Source organism: Thunnus thynnus, chromosome 3, assembly GCF_963924715.1.
Source record: "Thunnus thynnus chromosome 3, fThuThy2.1, whole genome shotgun sequence".
NCBI classification, from domain to species: domain Eukaryota; kingdom Metazoa; phylum Chordata; class Actinopteri; order Scombriformes; family Scombridae; genus Thunnus; species Thunnus thynnus.
Window position 1 is genome coordinate 8,690,931 of NC_089519.1, and position 22,412 is coordinate 8,713,342.

Here is a 22,412-nt window from a genome sequence, read left to right on the forward strand (position 1 = left end):
GCAAGCGCTGAGTACTTTTTAGATGTGCTTTGTTTGAGCTATATATAAACACCATGTCACTCTTTTGCAGCGGAACAACAAAGCAGTAAGAGCAGAGATGAGGGGAGGAGGTGTTTCTGCAGATAGAGGGAACACAGAAGGAAGTAAGATATGAAGGGAAATCATACCAAGAAAGAGAGAGGGACACACAGAGAGAAAAATCACAGCCTGGACAAAGACGTTGCATGCACGTCCACCCCCACACCAGCGGCCCCGGCTGCCAATTCGCTGAGGGAGAGAACAGCTGCTGGGCTACTGGGTGAGCTGTGAGAGAGTCAAGGGGAGTGCTGCTCCACCAATCCCCAGGGGGAGGGGAGGGATGGAGGGAGAGAAGCTTCAATGGGATCCATGCCATTTTCATTCACCCCCTCCTCCTCCTCTAGTAATGTCATTACTTCTGAATACTGAGGAACAGCTGGCTTGACTGCACAGATGCATGAGCATAAATATAGCCCTTAATACACTGCATGCATTGTCGTGTTTTTACACGTTGCAGAATCAAAGATAATGCGTGTTGTTATTGTTGGCATGTGAGGGATAGTGGTTTTGGTAACAGCACGCCCTCTTGTGATATTTGATGAAAAGACCATTGTATCAACAGCTTCCTGGAGAAGTATAGCATATGAACGTTTTCATCTGAACGAAGGTTTTTCAAACAAGAAGAAGAAGAATTCCCCAGTGTCTCATTGTGAAAGGCTTTTATTGGGGAGTGACTGACTAAACTGGGAATAGAGCAACATAATAAGGGAGCGAGAGAGATGCAAATGTTAACATTGTTTTCTCAGAGGCATGTAAATAGTTTAGGCTGTCACAACCTTTTGTTTTTGCATAAATCAAAGGTTTGCCTGATTGGAAATACACTAGCAGTGTAGGATTATCAGCTCATGCCAAGGTTTAAATGTGTTTAGTGTTAAAGTTAAAGTGTTAATGGCCAAGTTGAAATCTTTACAGGACTGGTAACTTTGGATACTTGTTAACATGGCCCAGCGTAGAACCTAAAGATATTCAACAATGACTCCTAAAGTGTTTGTCTGAAAGTGTATCTCTAATAGCGTTTTTTTCCCCATCTGTCATATGACCCATGTTATCAGCTTATGTTTCGTGCCCTGGGAGTATTTATGGCAGCTCTGCACTTGAGAGCAACACAAACATTTAGCATTATCAATGAGAACTCTCCAGTGTGTTGTAATAATGCTTTACTATCCGCCTGATACAACAGCTCTATTTCTGCAGCCTACAATATACAGAGACGTCAGATTATTGCCAAGATCAGTCCCTCAGAGAGCAGCAGCAGAATGTGAACAGTAATTAATGCCTTATAGATAAAACATAGCTGTGACAACAGTAAAAACAACATGTTTTGGACTACATCCAATACCAGACATCTTCTGAGTAAACTGAACTGTATGTGAACCAGAAATATGTTGACACTTTGTGGGTTTTATGCTCAAGTATTGTACCATAAGTCAAATTACATATTGCACCAAATATTCTATGCATTAAGTACAAATCTGATTCAACTGAACCATATTGTATTTCTAACATTTAAACAGATTCTAAAGATAAAGTTGTCCCCTGGTTGTAGAAATAAAATAATTCCTGTACCAATACAGTTATGTGAAAGCTAAAGACAACCCAGCTGTAGCATTACTTTTTCCTGTTTGAACTCTTCAGACCTTACTATAATACACCGCCCATTCCTTTTTCTCTATGTCATGGGTGTGCCCCTTTACAAACCCATTTACTGCTCCATTGGCTTCTCCATTCAGTCTGCCATTGTTTTCACCATTTATCTGGTCCTTTCTCAGAGCCAGAGCTGGTTTACAGGTGTGCCAATTCCACAAAACTTTATTCATATCATCCTGGGCCCTGATACCCAGAAGCCTGTCTTCATCGCTTCTCTTTTTGTCTTCGTCTTCATCGAAGCTGTCGTCCTTGCTGGAGTGATGGTGTAAGAAGTTCTCTCCGCTGATGTTCTCAAAGTACTGGTGGATGCAAACCTTGGCAAAGCTCTTGGCGTGCTCTTTACAGGTCTCATCAAACATCTTGCGCTCAATGTCGATGTAATGAGACCAGTATTTGGTCTTGAGGAAGGCGGCCTGGGTAAAGCATGGTCGAATAGCCCGGATCAGGAAGGCCGTGACGGTCATCATGAGCAAAAACATCCATCCGCATGCCTGTGATATATAAACATGTATTAACATATTGATATAGCAAGCTAAGCTAGAGCATCTAGCTCTTATGTTACTATTATAAATAGTCAAAAGGTGATGGAAAAAATCCATCAAGCAGCTCCCCAACTGTTTCATAGTTCATTAACAGAATCATTATCCCCTGTATATCAATAGACATTTTGGAGACATGTTACTTTAAAGCTTGTATAATTGCCCTTTGGCTGATCAAAGATCTTAATCATAGTGTGGGTGTTTTTGGGTGGATGGAAATCAGTCCCAGTTCCTTGAATAATAAATTTAGAGGCTTATCTATTCCTTTAATAAGCAATCAAGAAAGCCTCATTGAACTCAAAGGGAGCGAGAGTCGGGTGGGGAGACTTAAGTTAACTACAGTTTTTGAGAAATAAATCACATCTTGTGATGAAGTTGAAAAACTGCCTGCTGAAAGTGTTCCCAACTTTTGGCAAAAAACAAAGACCGTCTATTTAAATTGATTGACTGATCTAACAATCAGAGATTAAAATATTTATCTCCCCAAATACTGGAAACACAAGAATTAATAGGTTACAACAATACTTCTTTTGTGCTGCTGCATAAGGTTTCACAGGTTTTATTTGATTAATAATGCATTGCTCTCATTGAATGATTACACATTCAGTTGCTAAAAAGTATGTGGAAACAGTCTCAGTGGCTATTATTAACTGGCATTTGAGTTAAATGGAGTAATACAATGTAAAAAAAAAAAAAAAAGTTAAATGTTAAAAAGTAGTCAGGAGGAGGCTCAGAAATGACAATCAGACATGTATTATAGAGATATTAGAGATTGAGGTCATGGGTCCCTGCAGATGACTCCCTGACTTTTTTAAAATTTATTTTAATTTGATTTGATTTCCCAATGATTTATATTATTTTTATTTTATTTGCCAACATGAATGTCTAGATACTCTTTCAAAGCCATTCCAAATATAGTAAATACTGGAATCACTCAACTACCATTGGTACATTTTTAATTGTAGCTTGTAAATTCCTGCAGGTTGTTAAATCTACCAAATACAAAGAATATGACCTTAGTTTCCTCAATGGTAGCTATATAAAGTGCTCTGGCTATAGTTAAACCATGTTATTGCTGTTTGTTACTTAGCCTAAAGTTCCACACAGCCTTGTTAGCTAAACTATCAGCAGTAACCATTTCAATTTAGATTTATTTTGTTGACATTTTGACCACATTTCTTCTTGTGTTATTCTGTTTTTCATTTGGCTTTCGAACTTTTGTTCTAAAAAATTGTGTTGTTGTCTCCTTCCATTATTTCTGTTTACTCTACAGCTCTGCCTCTCCAAAAAGTTTCCACCTAATGACCTTTCAGAATAAAACTGTTCATAGCAATATGAAGTAAACAATCAGCAGGCTACCTGTGATATACACTTGATGTATCGTGATGCTGCCACTCTTATTTCCTGATGCTCAAACAGGTCTTTGCATGGAATCTTTGCCAGAAGTTTTATCTTCTCCGTCTCTGACATCCCCTTTACCAGACTGTAATTCCCAAACTTTTCAATATCCAAGTTGACACTGAAAGCACACAAAAAGCTCTTTCCATCCATGAGAGTGACAGACACCCACACTGCAGGTGCTATCAAGGATCTCTGCGTGATTGAACAAAACATGTAGCGAAGGACTGAGGGATCCTTCCTCCGTCTCCCTGTGGGTCTCTTCCACTCCTCGGCAAGCACTGACACATTATTGTTCAATACAAAACCTAACATAAAGAACCATAGAGGGGGAATAATAAGCAATCCGATCCCATAGGTGTAGTTGTATTCTGGCATACAGGGGCAGCTGAACTCAAAGGCAGAGTACATCTGTGCGCTAGCTAGTGCCATTATACCACAGATCCCATTCATAAAAGATTCCTGGTTGGACTGGAGAAACTGGAACATCATACGAAACTTATCCATCTTGGGGGATGTTTTGGGTCAAAGTAATTAAATCTGTGAAAAGAAGTAAAGCAGGAAGTCAAGTTCCAGTACTTTTTAAATAAGTGAAAAAAAAATTAAACCTTTTTCCTATTGTGTTAATTGAAGGTTTAGAAGGAATGTGGTGCCACTTTCTGACAGGTCACCCTTTTAAAAGAATTTACAAGTTGTAATTAATGGCTTTATTAATAATTTCATGAATGTTTACCACTGTTTTAAAGATCAGTAATAGACCAGTAATAAAATTAACTTTTGGACTACCAGGTTATGAAATATCTCTGGCTGCTGATTCATTAATAAAGTCAAGACAATAATAGTCATTAATAAAAGGTAATAAATGCCAAGTCTATAGTTATGAATGTTATTCAGTCATTAATAAAGTAATAAGCCTGCAGCAAAGATTATTTCAAACGTTACAAACACTTAATAAAGGGTGCTTACAAAGTCTGCAGTGGTAAATGTTACTGAGTTGCTAATAAATGCATTTTGGCCCATATGCTCTGCACCTCTTTTCCTGAAGATTGGAGGCTCAACAGCCAGAGAGATTTTTCACAACACATCAATCCAAAATTTGCTCTTAATGGTTTATAACTGTTCTATAAAGAATTAGTACATTATTTATTAACCAATAATTGAGCCATTAGTTAAAACATATAAATGCTCTATAAAGGGTCTCTTATTAGAAAGTGGTACCAGAATCTCATATGTTCTCAGTGAACCATGACTCTTATTCTAAACCCTGTCTTATGTATAATAATACAAAGTCAGGCATCTATAGATATTGATCAGAAAGTAACAAGCCACACATAGACTTACCTGTTTTCTTAAGAGTGGATGAACAAAAGCAGAGGAAAAAATTCACACAGTGACAATGTCCATCATAAGTAAGCTGCTGTTCTTTATATGCCTATTAAACATTGTATCTCAGACTGACTGAAAAGTGTATCTCGAACTCTCTATGGTGATGTTCAAAGCCAACCACATCATCTGTCATCATGCCCCTCCCTTCACAGGCACCTGTGTTTAGTGTGATGTAACAAAAACGTTTCTCATTCAACCCACTCTTTCGCAAAAGTCAACCTGTTACAAGCTTCAGAAAAAACATTTACATAGTTTCCAGTCAGTCATTTCACAATTAACACATGAATGTTTTTTTGTACTTAGATGAATGCAGTATGTAGAAGTGTTAACTTATGGTACAGTACCTGAGCCTCAGGGATTCAGTGTTGTTCAGTTTTAGCCGTACCAATTGAGACATGCAAAAATGGTCTTGAACCATTCAAATATGTCTGGCTTTGGCTGGAAAATTTGGTTGTTGTCTAAGAGGTGAAAGGTTAATATGTTTCCACTTGCTTGAACCAAACAGATCAAGAGACTATAGCTGCAATGCAAGATGTGATAGTTATTAAATCACCAAGGGATTTGTTAGTTTATTTCACATTAGACCTTTGAACTCCCGCTGAATGAAGCAGAGCTCGACAAACCAGTTAGAAGCCCACAGGTGAATAAAAGGTAGAGGCTTACACACAAACCATTATCCACACGTAGTTTTTGTTTGTGTTATACTAGGTGGCCTAATACTTTCATATCATAGTATACTATCCTGTCATCAAAACTGTTTGAGGTTAAGGTAGTGACTCAGACTTCAGACTCTTCTGCATGTGCTGTTAAACTTACAGGAAGTCTGTGCTGTCAGTTTTTTCAGTGTGTTGCACAGGAAAATGTCACAGCATAACACATGGGCAGGGTGTGCAGGAAATAAGTCACGAAAGACAACCTACATCTGAAAAATAGGAAGAGACTGTCGAGCTTGTGCCTGTGCAAGGTTAGTCTCCTGCTTCCTCCTTCGACCTATTTACACATTACCACAACGTTGCAAGATTAAGATAATCAATCATTATTTCTTGTGGTGCGTATTCTTTTTCTTCTCACATTATGTTATGTGCTGTAGTAAATAGTGTTTTATATCAAATGTAATCACAGAAATTAGTAAAGAGGATGCTTCCAGGCCATCAAGGAAGTACCTTCTTTCTCTCTGACTTTGCATCACCGTCAACTTTGGCAAGATGAACATTTCTCATAAAGTATTTTTATCTATCATTACCACAACTTTCATTCAATGCTTTGTTTTTACATGTTTAGACAAACTCATGCATTTTTCAAAAGTGCTGAAATATTTGTAACTATTTTTTATGCTGTTTGATCCATTCAGAGACAGTGCTGACAATGCAAGATACTCTGCTCCGAGTGTTTGTGGTCACTCTGAGTCTCATGCGTCTCTGGGATGACCCCGGGATTGAGGAGGGGGACAATATCATCTTGCAAAAGCAGGAAGAGTGGCTGCTGAGGGAAAGGGAGAAACTGGACCAGGAAATAGCACCTGTCAATCAGGAAATGACACACACTGATGATAAAGGGCCTCTGGATGATGTAATAAATGTCAACAAAGAACAAAATGAGGCTTCAGTCTCAAAAGAGTTTGACCAACGTGTTACTGAAAAAGATAAAATGCCAGATGTGATTGACACCAACCAAGATTCAGAGGAAGATGATGAACATTTTATAAATAACAACAATTCAAGTCTGCCAGAAAAGTCCAAAAGTGACACTGATCAAAAAGATGTTTCCCAAGTAGAGGGCAGTTTACAACTGGACATGAACAATGAAGTGTTCAGCTCCAAGCAACAAGAAGCACCTCTATCCCACCACACCAAGACGTCAGACAATGAAACTTCAGAGAATGCGCTTTCTGACTGGGAGAAGGATTACCTCTGGTACATATGGAACACACTTTCCATTATTTCCTTGATCCGCTTCTTCAGGAAATGCCTGAGGAGAAATCCTCAAATGAAACAAGAAGATGCCAGGAACTTCCTAGTGCCGCTACCAGACAGCAACACTCTACAGCGTTTCTATTCTAAATGTATTCAAGTCTCACTCGATGAGAAGTGCAGAGAGGGTGAATTTTTAGAGGGGTTTGTAGCAGACCTGCTGGAATCGATGAGGAGCATCTGTGATAGAAATGGCGGTATGCTGATGGAGGACTTTCAGATGGTGGATGTCTGTGATATCATTGTCACCTTCACCCCACCAGAGCCGTACAGCTTTCAGTGTCTGCTCAGTAACAACCAGGCTACTGACCTGCTGCCAGATAGGCAAGTCTGTGGCCAAATAAAGCTGGTGGAAAATAAAAAAATCCCAAATGGCTGCCCCTGTCAGTCTTCAGATGCAGACGATGATATGGTTTGCCTGCTGCACTGCGAGAATGAGAGGGTAAAGACAAAAATCATGGATGTTTGTGATGGTCCTCTTTGCATGAAGAACTCCCCATTCCTGTCAAAATCCCAGGTTACCAGATGGTTTCAGAGCACTATAAGACAAGCATGGACACTGATTTCACACAAGTATGAGTTTGAGCTCAACATTCGCTACATCGATGCTCCTGGCGCTCTGGTAGTTCGATTCAGATCTGGCAAGAGGATTTGCTTCAGTTTAAACCCTGTAGTTAAATTCAACTCTGATGCTCATTTCTATATTACCCCTTACTTCCCTTCCAGCTTGGATACATTCTGGACACTCTCTCTGACCATCTATGAAGATCGCTTCTTAGAACACATCTCTAAACGGCTTCCTGAAAACTCATGTCACATTCAGACTCTTGACATTGCACGTTTCCTTCACAAGAGACAAACAGCACTGTCAGGAAGTAGCTCTCTGAAGGATTTTCATTTCAAAACTGCACTAATGCACCTGCTTTTGACCAAGGACCCATCACACTGGAAACCAGATAATGTGGCTTGCAGGCTACGAGACTTACTGGCCTTCATACAGAGAAGCCTTGAGAAAAAGCTGCTGCACCACGTTCTTATTGGGAACCCTTTAAATCAAAGGGTAATTCAACTCCCTGCTGAGTTGACTCATGTAAAGCCAGTGAATCTCTTCCATCCCCTTGTGGTACACAACTGCATCTACAAAAATGCTGTAATGCATTTCCAGGAGACTCTTAGTAATGCAGACATGCTGATACATGATTATGTTAAGTGTATTGACAGGGCTAATTGTGCAATTTGATTTTTTTTTTTTAAGTTCAGTTTAAATGTTTTTCTTTTGAGTTATTCTTTATACCAGACAAAATTAATGAGTTTTGTCTGTTCATGGAGTAATGCAATATTGAACACAAAACTAAAATATTGATCAATTTTATTCAACATTGTGGTCACTTCCACATGACGAATTTCAGTAGTCATGGTCCCAGAAGTTTAGGAAGTCTTTGTGCTCTTCCATATCAGGGCCCTCCAAGCTGAATGTGTCCGTGTCAGTGTCAAAGGATTTCATCCGCGGGTAAAACTCCACAGGTCCATCCTTCCTGCTCAAGTCAACCGTCCAAGAGGGACCGGAAACCATATTTCTAGAAGCTGTTGGAATAGGATGCATTAAAACATTCAAGTAGCTGTTGTGAACTGTTCAAAGTTTCATTCCAGTGTGTTATTAAAGCTCATTGATGTGACAAAAGCTTGAGAAAGTAATCTTACAGCTTGTAAAACATAATGGTTTTGATTAAGTGTTTTTTTTCCCCTCTCATTGCCTATACATGACAGCAAGATACTTTGTGGCTGATGCTTGTGTTAAGCTCTGTGTTGAATCATTGCAGAGGTGCTATATTCTATACAGACAGGTTTGTAAAGAATCCTTTTCCATAATGTGCAAACAAATATGGAGACTTACCCCTAGGCTGTGATGATGAGCAGGATGATTCACAACAGGCGCACACAGAGTCATCACCGTATAGCTCCTTCCACCTGAAACCATTAACAGGGTTATATCAGGTCCCGAAAATGTAGAAGATTGACAAGCTTGGTGTTAAAACCGTAAAAAAAAAAAAAAAAAAAAAAAAATCCACTACAAAACAAGCAGCAATACAACAGGGGTTTAATAAGAGTTTTAACTTCGGCTTAACAAGCAAAGACATTCAAAGCAAGTCAACTCCACCTGTGGGTGTTTCAACTCTTGCCAGAGTCAAAGTTAACTCACTTTTTGGTAGCTGGATCATAACTGCAAGCCTTCGAACTTGGAGTTGGAGTAAGTTTCCCCAAAGAGATGTCACAGTGCATGTAGAGTTGCTGAAAGAAGGATTTCAGAGTCAAAGATTACATATTTCTATTTGACAGTTTACATCTTTGTACCAGTTACTCTCGACATACCTGTGTTGAAGAGGAACTGGAAGCCGTGTCCTTGAAAATGAAGGCACCCACGCTGAACCTCTGGGTCATCTTTGAGGAACCAGTGAGGAACTTTGACTGCGCATTCAGCTTACCATCAATCATACAACTGCAATAAGAGAATATGCATGTTTACGTCTAACCATGAGTAATGTCCATCTTATTCTGAAGCATAATTTAAGTTTTACCCTTGATTATCAATGATTGCATATTTAGGACTGGAGTTGGGGTCTTGGGAGGCTGTCATGAAGCACTTGTTGATGTACATCCTCTGATCTCCAGAGCTTGCAGTGTTGTCAGGTCGCTTGGCCTCAAAGTACATCAGCTGTCCCAAGGTGTAGGTTTTAGCCCCAGTGATTTCATTCCCTGATGCTGAGGCAAAGTGAGGGAAGTCAGTCACTGGACAATTTTAGATACAAAATTAGGAGAGCTGTCATATATGTTGTGATTGGGTAACAAAAATCTTAAGCCTGCAAAGTGTTTGTGGGGAAATATTTGATCTGATCTTTTAGCTGTCCAAATATGCTGTGATGAATGCCTGAGAATATTTTTAGGACATGCTTCAGCATTGTGTACTTTAGTATATTTAGTGCACCTTCAGATCTGTAACATAGCTATTCCTGCAAGAAAATGCAAATAAAAAGTGTGAACTAAAGAGTTTGTCCAGCTGTGAGTTAATGTTGAATGCAACTCTTCAATTACACGTGTGTTTAGTCTGTCTTTGTCAATTTCCTTTGTCACTGCCCAGGAGCTTTGAATGTTAAGGGGAATGCTTATGTATGTGAACAGGAATCAATTCACATTATAAAAAGGCAACATACCATCTTGAGAAGTGATCATGAAACTACTTTTTGGTTGGAGTGCTTTGTAAACTGTGCCGCCTTTAAGTATGGGATAGAAGCCAATTTTATAGGAGTGAAACAACCTGCAGCAGTCAAGAGAAAACACAAGTTAATACAAAATTGGACAACTGAAAGTAGTCTTAACAGTGTGCTGTGTAGCCAAACTGTTTCTGGCATCCTCAATCCACAAAATTTAGAAATCATCAAATGCTACTAAGATGATAAAATCAGTTATGACCAAAACCTAAAATTCTTGCACAATATGGCACAGCATTGACTAACAGAACAGTGAGTTTATTTCACTAGCCACAGCTACTCTCAGCTCAGATTGAGTTAACTACTATACAAAATCTTACCTGGGATATTTACACTGCAGGGGAATGTTAAAGGGCATTTCTCTTAAAATGGGACCAGTTGGATTGTAGCGGAGAACGTTGCTGATGGACAGATAATCTGCATTACTCTGGAACAGACAAACATTTGTGTTAGTGGTATTTGACAAAATGAAGCAGAAAACTTATATGGTGAAAATAGAGACAAAGAGTAAGAAAATGGCCGTTTACCAACCTCTCTCTTGTATCCACAGTCATTTTTCAGAAGGTACAGAAGGTAGTAATGAGCTTTCGTACCTTGGTTCACAGGACAGGTGCCTAGTTTCAAATATTTGTATGCATCCGTGGTCTTAAAGACCTCCCTCCTGATTCTTACATACATTCTGTCGACATGGCACAAGATTTCAACCAACTTTCGTCGGGTTGTTTGTCCACCTTCAGTTTCAGGAGCAGCAGTCACAAGCAACATAGACTGGACTGAGTTAGGGAGGGGCCTGGAACCCTTTTCTGGCTTGAAAAGTGCTTTCTGGTCCTTGGAGGTTGAGACAATCCGGTACTGAGGAACCTTCTTGGCTTCAGGTAACGCATCTTTGAATTGGGCTCTGGGTGCAGGGGCTTGGGTTCTTTCTTCATCTATCACTGTCTCCATTCTCGCCCACTCTAATTCAGGATCTTGCACAAAGGGGCCATACCCAGCCCCACTGCTAAATGCATAGCGATAGGCAGAACAACACAGTAGGAATAAAAGCCCAGCATGTACCAGCCCCATTTTCTCTCTGGTGGCTACCGCCCACTGAAGCTGACCCCTCACCTAAACAGGTTGTGCATGAGAGAAGAGTTTTCACCTGGCTTTTATCTTCTGCAATCAGGAAGAATTTCCACAGCTGCTGCAAATGTCAATCAAGAACAACCAGTGCGATCTGAACAATGATAATCACCTTATATACCTTTCTCTTTATCTGTCAAACACCAGTGTGGGATAGAACAAAGGGGACAGAATCAATACATTACATCACTTTTATTAAACATGAAAAATACTCACTGTCAGTTCCAATGTTTTCTAAATGCATATTTAGAGGATCTGGATTTATGGTCATGGTTATATTTGCCATTTAAAATCAACAAGCCAACAATACTTTGTATTTTCTGGTTCATATTTTCATACATACACAGACGTTCATGGAATTCTTTTATTTTTTTTAAAATCATATCGGAAATTACGTAACTCGTGATGTCAATACCAGGAAGTTCCAACACTGTCCACTTTAGTCGTTGTGCTCCGTAGCTGAAAAACCCGCATTGGCATTTTTCTCTTATAAACAAAGTGGAAAAAACTCCAACTGGTTTGGTAGGGTATCGACTTATGTATGAGTGAACAACCTCATTTCTACTTTATATCTTTTATTTGTGCTAGAATGCGTAACAATCGTTAGTTTTAGCTGGCTAGCTAGCAAGCTAACAGCTAGGGTTGTTTTGGTTATTTATGTGAACGTTAACGTTACATCGACAGCGTCTGGGCTCAGCTGCCCGGTGCTAAAACACTTGAACGTTTGTTTCAGTGGAGTCAGGAAATTATTTGATGTATTAGAAGAAGCTAAGAAGGAAAAGATGGTGCTCATGTAAATCGGACGTAGTGCACCAGTTAGCTGACTAGCTTACGTTAACGTCAAACGGCGGTCGCCCAGCTTTCGATTACCACCGCTGGGGACCGTCTGGCTCGTCCCTCGCCCCGAACAGAGGACGTCTGGTGAGCTCAAAAAAGCTCTTCGTGAACCGGATCCAATGCGTGGGATAATGGGGGCCCAGAGTAGTCCTGTCAAGAGTTACGATTATCTACTGAAATTTCTTTTGGTGGGAGACAGCGATGTTGGAAAGGGAGAAATCTTGGACAGTTTACAAGACGGATCAGTGGAGTCTCCCTATGCCTACAGCAGCGGTGAGTAGCAGTCTATGTCTTTGTTTAAGCTGGTTTGAAGTTACGTTCACAATAATTAACAATGACTCAATCTGGACCGTGTGAAATTTTAGGGATCGATTACAAGACGACCACAATCCTGCTGGATGGGAGACGAGTGAAATTAGAGTTATGGTAAGCATTTTTACACAGTTCGATATCAACAGAGGCCATAATAATCAAAGCTACAATATGTTGGTCTAATAATATATGTGTGTTTTCTACAGGGACACATCAGGGCAGGGGAGATTCTGCACCATCTTCAGGTCTTACTCCCGAGGGGCACAGGTGAGGACTATAGAGCAACTTTGGTGCCCCCCCCCCCCCCCTCCCAATTGTTTAAATCTCTAAATATGTCAACTTGTTTGGCTTTCATCCCAAAGGGCATCCTGCTTGTATATGACATCACTAACGGCTGGTCGTTTGATGGTATTGACCGCTGGATCCGGGAAATTGATGAGGTAAACACCATTTCTGGTTGACTTAGAAATATAGGAAACGCATGTAGATGGGGTAATATCGTGTGTTTGTATCTTTCCGGCCCTGAGAAAGACCATTTTCTGTCTGTCTGTGTTTAAGAGATACATTATAATTCAAAAACATTATCTAAATGTCGTCACAATATCATTTTATTTCCATCAGCATGCCCCAGGTGTTCCCAGGATCCTGGTGGGCAACCGGCTTCACTTGGCTTTCAAGCGGCAGGTTCCAACAGAGCAGGCGAGGGCTTATGCAGAAAAAAACAGCATGACTTTCTTTGAGGTCAGCCCCCTTTGCAACTTCAATGTCATCGAATCCTTCACAGAGCTCTCACGCATCGTGCTGATGAGGCATGGGATGGAGAAATTCTGGAGGCCCAACAGAGGTGAGTTTGTTAATCATTTTGTCTGATCAAATCTGTCAGATTAGCAATGTATGTTTGTTTCTATTATAGATAAAGGGTCAGAATATATTTTTGCACCCCCAATGCAGTCGGTATGAAAGGAATTTCATTTGTACTCAATCAGATTTACATTTGGAAAACTCAAAATTATTGTAAATTCCTTGAAGCAGTGTAAAAGTTACTCTAGATAATCCACTGTTCTCCCTGTCAACAGTTCTCATAGGTATTATTTCTTTGATATAAAGTAGTTTCAGTGAAATCCTTTTAATGCAAGGTCTGTGGATTATCCAGAGTAACCTGGACATCTCTAGACAGGCACACTGCTGTTGTTGAGTGTAATGAAATGTGTATATCAGTTATTTTATTACAATCTTAAGGTACTTCACAAAGCAAATTTTTATGAAGAAGCCCTTGAGAACCCGTTTCTTACTCACACTGTCATTTCCAAAAATAGGAATAAAATTTCATCTTGAAGAGGAAATTTAGTTAAATTAGCCTCTGTAAAGTAACTTCTGACAAAATGGCATGAAAATGTATCAACATATGAGTGCAGCAAAAATAGTATTTGTCACACAGTGGAACTACCATATCATTGCCAAAATCTAGTTATTATCTACTTTGGCAAATGGCCCTCTGTCCATCAGTCTAATGAAAGTTATTTAAAGTCTATACATTATTCTTCTAGATATCTTAACTTTGTTGTTGGGAGACCTTTAGAAGGGGCTTAAAAAAGTACTTGCTGTTTCTGAAAAAGAATAAGAAAAGTGCAAAGAGTGAACAAATAGTAGTGTAGAGACATCTGTAGTTACACCTCAGAGTTTATTTTACATGACATACAATCTTAACAACCTTATCCCTCTTCTTGCTCTCCAGTCTTCAGCCTCCAAGATCTGTGCTGCCGTTCGATTGTCTCCTGCACACCGGTGCACCTCATTGACAAACTGCCTCTCCCTGTCGCCATCAAGTCCCACCTCAAGTCTTTCTCCATGGCCAACGGCATGAATGCAGTCATGATGCACGGACGCTCTTACTCAGTGGCCAACAGCGCAGCCTCAGGCGGCAGCAGCAGCGGTGGAAGCAAAGCCAACAGTCTCAAACGCTCAAAATCCTTTAGGCCTCCACAGAGTCCTCCAAAGAACTCATCGTCGTCCTCCAAGGGGAACTGTAAGATCTCATAGTGAAGGGGCGGACTAATGGTTGCCTCCATGGGACCGGTGTTAATCGTGTTGTTGCTCCAAGAGGTCGTAAGACCGGAGAAGAGCATGTAGAGCTACCAGCAGAAGCGGATATAGCTGTGAACTCACATTGACCTTTGGGAACTGACTCGGATGGTTGGATTGGATCTGTTCTCTTAGTGCTTGCTGGTGCTTCACCTTGTGGATGTCTGTTTACCTGCACTCTTTATGAAAGAGGCTCACTGTGATCAAGTAGAACAAGATTTCCCTGGGACCAACAGATGTGAATCAAGGATTGTCACTCACCTGGTAACACTACAAATGAGTGGAGGAACATTAGGTAGCTTTTATTTGGAAAAAGGATTGTTTATTGGTATTTAAGTTGGATTTGAAGTTGTAAATATCCTGTATGCGTTCGCTGTTTCGGTGATTGTTCTTTGGAGGGGAGCTCCTTATGCTTGTTTTGTCTTGATTGTTGCGGGAAACCCGCCTTGATTTCCAACATATTTGTGTGTCTTGTACCCTTCGTCCAGAGTTCAAAATCTCTTTTGCAACCTCAACCTTATTTAAAAATGAGATTAGTTAAGTTTTAAACAAAACTGATTTTAAATTGAATGTCATGAGAAAAGCAGGGCCTGTTTCCCCAGATTCCTAGATTACAGCAAAGTTGAGTAAGTTATCCATTGAAAAACATTCTTTGTCCGGCACGACTTGCTGTGATACTTCTAGACTTCAGCCCAAATTAATTTACCCTCCATCTCCATCAGTCATCAGTTTGGATATCTGTCAACTCTCTCAGACCATTTTACACCTCTGAATCTCATCCATAGTTGGGTTTAACTGATTTTAATTCATCAACAGCAATTTTATTCTATTAATTCTTGGGGCAATTCAGAGGTTGCTTGGTGCTGATGAGGAAACCTTGTAAAAACTCAGATTTCAAGATTATGTAATCAGTCGCGGCGTTTTGCCTTAAGAAAGTTTTGCAATTGGTTCACAACAGGAATTTGTAACCTCACAGGACGTTGATGAAAGGAATATTTTTAATTTTGCATTTTTTGGATATTTTCTGTATATGCTATGTATTTATGAATGTAAAACAATATTCATCTTCTACTTTTCTGTGGATTTATGGTGATATGTGGGACTGTAAAAATCAGAGGTGGAATGTAATTGGGTACTGTAATATTATTTAGTGTTGTTGCTGAATTTCTGAGAATCTGAGTTGTTTTGCGGCTTCAATTAAATTATTGATATATTCCAACATTCTTAAAAAGTTGTGTATAGCAAGGGGGATTACAGTTGTCATTTCATTCTGGACATTTGGTTACTGATGATCAAATTATTTACAAGAAACATGTGATGTCAGATTAATTTGAAGACCTCAGAAAGGGCGCAAAGTCTTGTGTCTTTTAATCAGAACTAACCAATGAAAACTTCCTAGTGTCTCTTTTTAAAATAATTGAATAATCTGCACAAATACTGTAATTCCCAATCATCTTTCCACCTCTGATTAACATGTGCTGTATTTCCACTTCAACATTCCCAGTGCCATGACTATATGTATAAGATAAAGTCACTGAGGGGATAAAAATTGGTGCATGTTTCCCACTGACACCTGTTTTATGTGCATTGAGACCAGTACAACAGGCTCCAACAGAACTGGAGTGAACATTTAAAGCACTATATGTAAACAGTTGTTGTTGTTGTCAGAGCTGCGCCTCAAGGTTTGGATGCGGGATTCATTATAATTTTGTCTCCATGGGCATTGAAAACAAAGCCACCCATCAAAATAAAGGGTAAAACTACAGTTATCGCGTTGTGTTTTCATCCACTTGTGCAATGATTTTTTTTTTTTTTAAATAGATATAAATAATTTATTCCATTGTGGGAATAGATTTTTCTCCCTTTGTCTAGCCTGGGGCCTGTCGGTAATAAAAACGATGGGGGTGCTGAATTGATTAGCGGCTCTCTCGGTATTGGCCAGTTTTGGATAACCGGGACTTCGATGCAGCGCATGAATGCAGCGCGGTCATAAGTCAGCCAAAGGTTGCAGGGTCAGTGCCGATGAAAAGATGAGGGGAGCAGCTTCTCATCGCCTCGGGGCCGCGCCCGGACAAAGATGAGTCGCACACTATTGAAAATGTGGCGCTTTACGTCTTCCCACCTGACCGTGGCATCTCTGAGCTCCGTGTGAATGAGGGACAGTGCTAAATTGACCGACGTCTAGACAAGAAGGACGTAAACAACATGTTTTGCAAGACATGATGCGACACGCCCCGTGTTTAGTTTTCACGCGTACCGCCTCGCGCTCCAGACGAGTTTTTGTACAATTTTCCCTTTGATTTGTGCAAGAAAATTAGTACTTAGATATGTTTGTATTGCGTAAAACAGCTGGAAAGATATAATTATAACAGAAAATCTCATTCTAACCAACAACTACATCAGTTCTCAGCGATCAAAACAGCCTATTATCTTATTTATGAATGACACCTCTATAAATTCTGTCTGGACACATTTAACTTTGGGTTTCTCACCGGAATGTTTGGCTCCGTGTGCACGGTTGTTGGGACAGCTTGCCACCGCGGCACCACGTTTTCTTTGATGTTTTTACAATGTTTGTCCAGTTGCTTAGCGCATGGTGCTGCTTCATAAAAGTTTCAGACACTGGACGACCACGGGGGCGGTCAGAGGGGCTGCCCTTTCCACCTCCATTCACACTCTGAAAGGCTGATGTTGCGTCTTTTCTTTCTCATTGTGCAGTTTCGTTCGCTTATTCTGCTGCTCTGGGAAATCGAGAATTGAATTCAATTTTGCCCATTGTTGCAAGAATTTTGTTTTAATATCAAGACAAAACATTCCTGCGACCCAGATGCGTTTTTAAACTCATGTCTGGCTTATATTTTGTTCACTAAATGTCCAGCGCACGGGAACTCGTCTTGATCGTTGGGAATACTACAACTCTCCTCTCTGCGCACGACAAACTGACTCTTGTTTCCACAATGTTTACGTACGGAAGGGACGACCACCTTTGAAAAAACGACTACAACCTACTTCCTTATTTGAAGACCTGAAGGAGTTATGGAATTACTCGGGGGGCGACTCATGCAAAAGAACAACAATGTATAAAATCCCTCTTCAACTCTTGGAGCAGAGATGCAAAAAGGATACAAGTTGGCCTGATGCGCCAAACTCAAATAAACTAGGATTAGGATGGATACGTGCGTATTTGTTGGTGCTCTTGGTTTGCGAATTACCCGAACTTTCTTTGTGTGCAAGTGTGGCAGGATCCAAAGTTGAACACGAGGGACTTTGTCCTAACAAGCTGAATTCAAATCTCTGGGTTGATGCGCAAAGCACCTGCGAGAGAGACTGCAAAGTTGATGAGGTGATGTAATTTATATTTTCCCTACAGAATAACAGAATGATCAGTTTTTTGCACCTGTATCTTACTCTGTTTATTTTTTTTGTATTTAATTCGCTTTCATATCTGCTGTTTTGTGCATCGTGTCTGTGCAGGACTGTGCTGACTTTGAGAAATGCTGCACCAACGTGTGTGGCCTCAACAGCTGTGTAGCTGCGCGTTTCTCTGATGGCACCTCTGCCCAGCCAGATGGGCAGGGTGGAGGTAAGGGAAGTGCTGCCCCCACAGTTACCTGTGACGGCTTTATCTGCAGCCAGCAGGGAGCGACCTGTGACATCTGGGACGGCCAACCCATCTGCAAGTGCCAGGACCGATGTGAGAAAGAGCCCAACTTCACCTGTGCTTCGGATGGCCTCACATATTTCAACCGCTGCTACATGGATGCAGAGGCCTGCATCCGGGGGGTGTCTTTAACTGTAGTCACCTGCCGCTTCTACCTCGCCGGACCCCACACCAGCCCCCTGCCTCAGGACACTACGGCTCACCCCACCCCAACATCCTCCCAGGATGACCCCATGCCCCCCACACTGTACTCCAACCCTCACCATCAGTCCATCTATGTTGGAGGCACAGTCAGCTTCCACTGTGATGTTATAGGAGTCCCCAGACCTGATGTAACATGGGAGAAACAGAGTGAACGGCGTGAGCGGCTTGTCATGAGACCCGATCAGATGTATGGCAACGTGGTTATCACCAACATTGGACAGCTTGTCATTTACAATGCCCAGGTTTGGGATACAGGCATCTACACCTGCATCGCACGCAATTCTGCAGGAGTTCTGCGTGCAGACTACCCGCTGTCTGTCATACGCCGGGCTGATGATGATTTCTCTGAAGACCCTGAGATGCCCATGGGGCGGCCATTCTCACCAGCAGACTGCCTGGCTGAACTAGACCTGAGAGTGTGCAGTGGTGAGCGCCATGTGGATTGGTATTATGACAGCAAGCTGGGCTCCTGCATGGCCTTCAGCAACGGTGGGTGTGACGACAGCCGCAACCGATTTGAGACCTACGAGGAGTGCAGGGCCTCCTGTCAGAGAGAGGGGATGGGTATCTGCTCCCTGCCTGCCGTTCAGGGTCCCTGCAAAGCTTGGGAGGTGCGTTGGGCCTGGAACTCCCTCATGAAACTGTGCCAAGCGTTTGCCTACGGGGGCTGCCATGGGAACGCCAACAGCTTCCGCACCCAAAAGGAGTGTGAGGCAAACTGTCCGCAACCTAAAAGGAAATCCTGTAAGACCTGTCGGGTGAAGGGGAAAATGGTGCCCAGCTTGTGCCGCAGTGACTTTGCCATCGTGGGACGACTAACAGAGCTGATTGAGGATCTGGACTCTGGTTTAGCCCGCTTCAGCTTGGAAGAGGTTCTCAGAGATGAAAAGATGGGTTTGACCTTCTTTAATACAAAGCACCTAGAGGTGACTATTGCTAAGATAGACTGGAGCTGCCCCTGCCCCAACATCACCATGGAGGAAAACCCTTTGCTGGTGATGGGTGTAGTGCAGGATGGCATGGCCATCATCCAATCAGACAGTTACGTCAGAGCCATAACTGAACGCAGACTCAAGAAACTACGTGAGGTTCTGGGGAAAAAGGCCTGTGGGACATTTTGAAACTTAGGACTTAAGACTTGTCATCCCAGATGTTTAAACTAATAAATGGGCCTGTGGTCATCTGAACCTTTAGCACTGAAGCTGATATTTAATACTTTTTTAATCAAATGTTATCTATGTTCATAAAGTTATGGAAGCTATTTTTGTATGTATGATATATATTCATTGCAACACAGGTTGTACTACATTCCAGATGTGTTGTGAGGCCTTACTAATGCTGAAATGCTTGGTTTTAAATAACTATAAAATAGATTTTTTTCTTTGATTATTCTTCGTTTTGACATGTATTTTGTGTGTTATTATTCTGAAAAATGAGATAGTAGCCAGAATAGCAGCCACACAAGCTGACCAACCTAACTTTTGATGCTAAAAAAAATAGTTACCTACAGTGTATTGCCTCTATATTGTGTTTTTCTGTTTTATTGTATTATGTTTATTAGTTATCTTTATATTAGTTGTTTACATTGGTGTTCCCTTCTGTTGTTATGTATGCTTTCAAGATCTAATGTGCAGCACATTCCCTCTTAAATATCTATCTCTACAAAGCACTTCTCCTAAGTTAGTTTTACTGATGTTTCTGCAAACTGAAATAAAAAATAAAAAAGAGTAGGTAGCTGTATGGAGGCAAATACAGACACAGGCCACGTAAAGCTGTGAGCTTCATTCATTTTACTCAAGTCTGCAATACAGAATGTAGTGTATAATAGATTGCAATATAACAATTCTGCTCAATTTATTTCATCTACTGTCAGTGTGTATTAGAATAAGGGGAAACATGATTTGTTTACAGTTCAGAAAAATTTGGCAATGTATCTGAGCTTCAAGTGTAAGTTAAGGCGCTTTGACCCTCCTGCTCCGATACTGGTCTGCATCCAGAAAAAGAAACAATGGGACACTTCACACCAGACTCTCCTTCCTGAACAGAAGACACTTGTTGTTGGCTGGCATGTCCACCTAACAAAGAAAACATTTAAATCATACATTAGTTCAACCAGTACTCCCATAATTGCATTGTTTATGTTGTCATCTTTTTTAAAAGATAAAAAAGTATGTTGATTACTTACTATTTTCTCCAGGAATAAACCATTTCTTTGTGCTATTGAAGTGAGGAATGCGATATCTCTGAGGCCCCACTCTGGGTTCCTGTGAGATAAAGCGATAAATCTTAAAACAAACTTACATTTGGTTTCACACACAAATAAGTTTAAGTTTGGTACTGTGTGACCATTTCATTCATAATTATATTGAGTTCCATGAAACACTGCAGATTCATAAAATACACTTCACCTCTGCCGTAAGCTGTAGTCAAAGTCAACGTTGCTCTGTGGGGTGATCTGACCATTCACTGCATAGGGCTGAGTGTCAAAAGCAAAGGATATGATATAACATTTACCATCACACTTTCATATTTAGATTTGTTAATATTAGTGTGGCATGAATGTGTTAAGTGCATGTTTATAACACCATGAAACGGTTTTTCACTCACCCCATATGTCAATAATAGGCCTTGTGGCTTCAACACTGCTCCAGCCCCCTTGAATAAACCCTAGAAGAAGAAAAGGGATGTCTTCAGGCTCTAACATCACATCATGCGTGCAGAGTGTGAGTGGCAGGAGGGGCAACTACTTCAGTCTTTTTTAAAGGATTGAGAGACCTGAGGCAGAAACTGTGAAGGGGCATTGATTACAGTAATCACCGAGAGTCAAAAGGCTTATGCTGTATATAGACACTCTTGATGGTATGTATTGCAGTATTTCCACTTTATAGCTATTCAAACTTTAACAATGTTAAAAAATGCTGTAATCCTCAAAGCACTGGGGAATTTTAGATACAACCAAGGCTGGATAAATCCACTAGGGGGCCTCATAGTAAAAATGAGCAATGGGGCCACAGCAGCATCAAACACACACACACACACACACACACACACACACACACACACACACGAACCTGTGTGCAAGCTATTGGAGAAATGTGGATCATGTTGATGTTGACTACCAGATCGAGGCTCTCTGGCTGGATCCCTCCCCAGTACTCATGGGGCAGAGAAACATCCAGGTGGATAGCAGGCTTCACATTATGCAACTGATAGTGGGCTCTGTACGCTTCTATACTGAGAATAGAAACAAAAGATATTATTGTTATTGCGGACACTCTCCAACAAAACACGCGTATACCAGCAGAGTACGCCTGCATCACTCGTACTTCTCATGCTTGGTGCGCAACTACTGTACTACCTGCGTAGGACGACCAATGCCTCATATTACTCAGCGATTCATCTTCAATTCAGCACCGCAATTACGTACGTTTATAAGCTGCTCTTTAAATGTAAAAACTGTTACCTGGCCAGAGACTGACGGTCATACTCGGAGGGCTGCCAGGTTATGTTTCGCAGGGCCTGAGCGAAGTGTGTGACGTGCTGCCCGGTACCGGAGGAGATCTCCAGTGCCTGCAGGGGTCTCCCGGTGTTCACGCTCTCCCCGAGCACCGCCAGGATGGGGTCCTTGTTCCTCTCCGCGGCGGCAGCGTTCAGCATTGTGCCAAACTCTGGGTATAACTGTCGAGTTATACGATACAGCTTACGGAGCCACTCCAGCGGACCCGACTAGGTTACACCACGCAGAGTAACTCAACACCTGCCCACGAATGTTTTGTTTTTTCGACTAAAATGGTCCACTTCCGCGTTGCGTCCGGTGACAGGGCTGACATCCAATAGGAATACTGGGCGGGCACAAGTTCTCCGCACCGTTATAAAAGCATGACTGTGCGCTTCTGTAAATTTTAATAGA

The 22,412-nt window shown here is 41.1% G+C and overlaps 6 protein-coding genes across 9 annotated transcripts in view; 3 read left to right on the plus strand and 3 right to left on the minus strand.

Annotated features, from left to right (window-relative positions):
• LOC137178348 (inositol 1,4,5-trisphosphate receptor-interacting protein) overlaps positions 1-9,097 on the plus strand; it is a 12,385-nt gene extending 3,288 nt beyond the window's left edge. For 2 of the 4 annotated variants that reach the window (XM_067583930.1, XM_067583932.1), the window contains 2 exons: positions 5,884-6,096; positions 6,400-9,097. In XM_067583930.1, the coding sequence (XP_067440031.1) occupies positions 6,414-8,258 (1,845 nt within the window). In that variant the 5' untranslated portion in view covers positions 5,884-6,096; positions 6,400-6,413 and the 3' untranslated portion in view covers positions 8,259-9,097. Of the gene's footprint in view, positions 1-70; positions 1,647-5,883; positions 6,097-6,399 lie in introns of those variants that run through there. The other 2 variants (XM_067583931.1, XR_010926968.1) reach the window with 2 other exon arrangements.
• On the minus strand, positions 1,691-5,875 carry LOC137178469 (calcium homeostasis modulator 1). The gene is made up of 2 exons (XM_067583940.1): positions 3,624-5,875; positions 1,691-2,216 (listed from the first exon to the last, which is right to left on the minus strand). The coding sequence occupies exons 1-2, from the start codon at positions 4,167-4,169 to the stop codon at positions 1,710-1,712; spliced, it is 1,053 nt and encodes a 350-aa protein (XP_067440041.1). The 5' UTR covers positions 4,170-5,875; the 3' UTR covers positions 1,691-1,709.
• zp3c (zona pellucida glycoprotein 3c) lies at positions 8,424-11,386 on the minus strand. The gene is made up of 8 exons (XM_067586016.1): positions 10,816-11,386; positions 10,605-10,711; positions 10,228-10,331; positions 9,595-9,778; positions 9,389-9,515; positions 9,219-9,307; positions 8,913-8,986; positions 8,424-8,602 (listed from the first exon to the last, which is right to left on the minus strand). The coding sequence occupies exons 1-8, from the start codon at positions 11,347-11,349 to the stop codon at positions 8,424-8,426; spliced, it is 1,398 nt and encodes a 465-aa protein (XP_067442117.1). The 5' UTR covers positions 11,350-11,386.
• Positions 11,387-11,804: 418 nt separating this feature from the next.
• LOC137178405 (ras-related protein Rab-40C-like) lies at positions 11,805-16,402 on the plus strand. The gene is made up of 6 exons (XM_067583935.1): positions 11,805-12,516; positions 12,609-12,669; positions 12,762-12,822; positions 12,918-12,995; positions 13,177-13,399; positions 14,291-16,402. The coding sequence occupies exons 1-6, from the start codon at positions 12,363-12,365 to the stop codon at positions 14,593-14,595; spliced, it is 882 nt and encodes a 293-aa protein (XP_067440036.1). The 5' UTR covers positions 11,805-12,362; the 3' UTR covers positions 14,596-16,402.
• A 101-nt stretch (positions 16,403-16,503) lies between these two features.
• On the plus strand, positions 16,504-20,489 carry wfikkn1 (WAP, follistatin/kazal, immunoglobulin, kunitz and netrin domain containing 1). The gene is made up of 2 exons (XM_067583934.1): positions 16,504-17,980; positions 18,112-20,489. Exons 1-2 carry the CDS (start codon positions 17,714-17,716, stop codon positions 19,621-19,623), a joined length of 1,779 nt encoding a protein of 592 aa, XP_067440035.1. The 5' UTR covers positions 16,504-17,713; the 3' UTR covers positions 19,624-20,489.
• Positions 20,270-22,311, minus strand: mettl26 (methyltransferase like 26). The gene is made up of 6 exons (XM_067583936.1): positions 21,966-22,311; positions 21,574-21,736; positions 21,110-21,169; positions 20,911-20,978; positions 20,688-20,766; positions 20,270-20,577 (listed from the first exon to the last, which is right to left on the minus strand). Exons 1-6 carry the CDS (start codon positions 22,157-22,159, stop codon positions 20,521-20,523), a joined length of 621 nt encoding a protein of 206 aa, XP_067440037.1. The 5' UTR covers positions 22,160-22,311; the 3' UTR covers positions 20,270-20,520.
• Positions 22,312-22,412: the final 101 nt, after the last annotated feature.

Bases quoted from the DNA above. Each gene is read 5' to 3' on its own strand.
- LOC137178469 (XM_067583940.1), bottom strand. From the start codon at position 4,169: ATGGATAAGTTTCGTATGATGTTCCAGTTTCTCCAGTCCAACCAGGAA. The intron at 2,217-3,623 runs GTAGCCTGCTGA...TATATATCACAG, and splicing joins ACATCAAGTGTATATCACAG to GCATGCGGATGGATGTTTTT.
- wfikkn1 (XM_067583934.1), top strand. From the start codon at position 17,714: ATGTATAAAATCCCTCTTCAACTCTTGGAGCAGAGATGCAAAAAGGAT. The intron at 17,981-18,111 runs GTGATGTAATTT...GTGTCTGTGCAG, and splicing joins GAGACTGCAAAGTTGATGAG to GACTGTGCTGACTTTGAGAA.
- zp3c (XM_067586016.1), bottom strand. From the start codon at position 11,349: ATGGGGCTGGTACATGCTGGGCTTTTATTCCTACTGTGTTGTTCTGCC. The intron at 9,516-9,594 runs GTAAAACTTAAA...CTCTTATTGCAG, and splicing joins GCAATCATTGATAATCAAGG to TTGTATGATTGATGGTAAGC. The intron at 8,987-9,218 runs GTGAGTTAACTT...TAATGGTTTCAG, and splicing joins TATGATCCAGCTACCAAAAA to GTGGAAGGAGCTATACGGTG.
- LOC137178405 (XM_067583935.1), top strand. From the start codon at position 12,363: ATGCGTGGGATAATGGGGGCCCAGAGTAGTCCTGTCAAGAGTTACGAT. The intron at 12,823-12,917 runs GTGAGGACTATA...TTCATCCCAAAG, and splicing joins CTTACTCCCGAGGGGCACAG to GGCATCCTGCTTGTATATGA. The intron at 13,400-14,290 runs GTGAGTTTGTTA...CTTGCTCTCCAG, and splicing joins ATTCTGGAGGCCCAACAGAG to TCTTCAGCCTCCAAGATCTG.
- mettl26 (XM_067583936.1), bottom strand. From the start codon at position 22,159: ATGCTGAACGCTGCCGCCGCGGAGAGGAACAAGGACCCCATCCTGGCG. The intron at 21,170-21,573 runs GTTCGTGTGTGT...TTCTTCTTCTAG, and splicing joins CTCCAATAGCTTGCACACAG to GGTTTATTCAAGGGGGCTGG. The intron at 20,767-20,910 runs GTGAAGTGTATT...TTTATCTCACAG, and splicing joins GACTACAGCTTACGGCAGAG to GAACCCAGAGTGGGGCCTCA.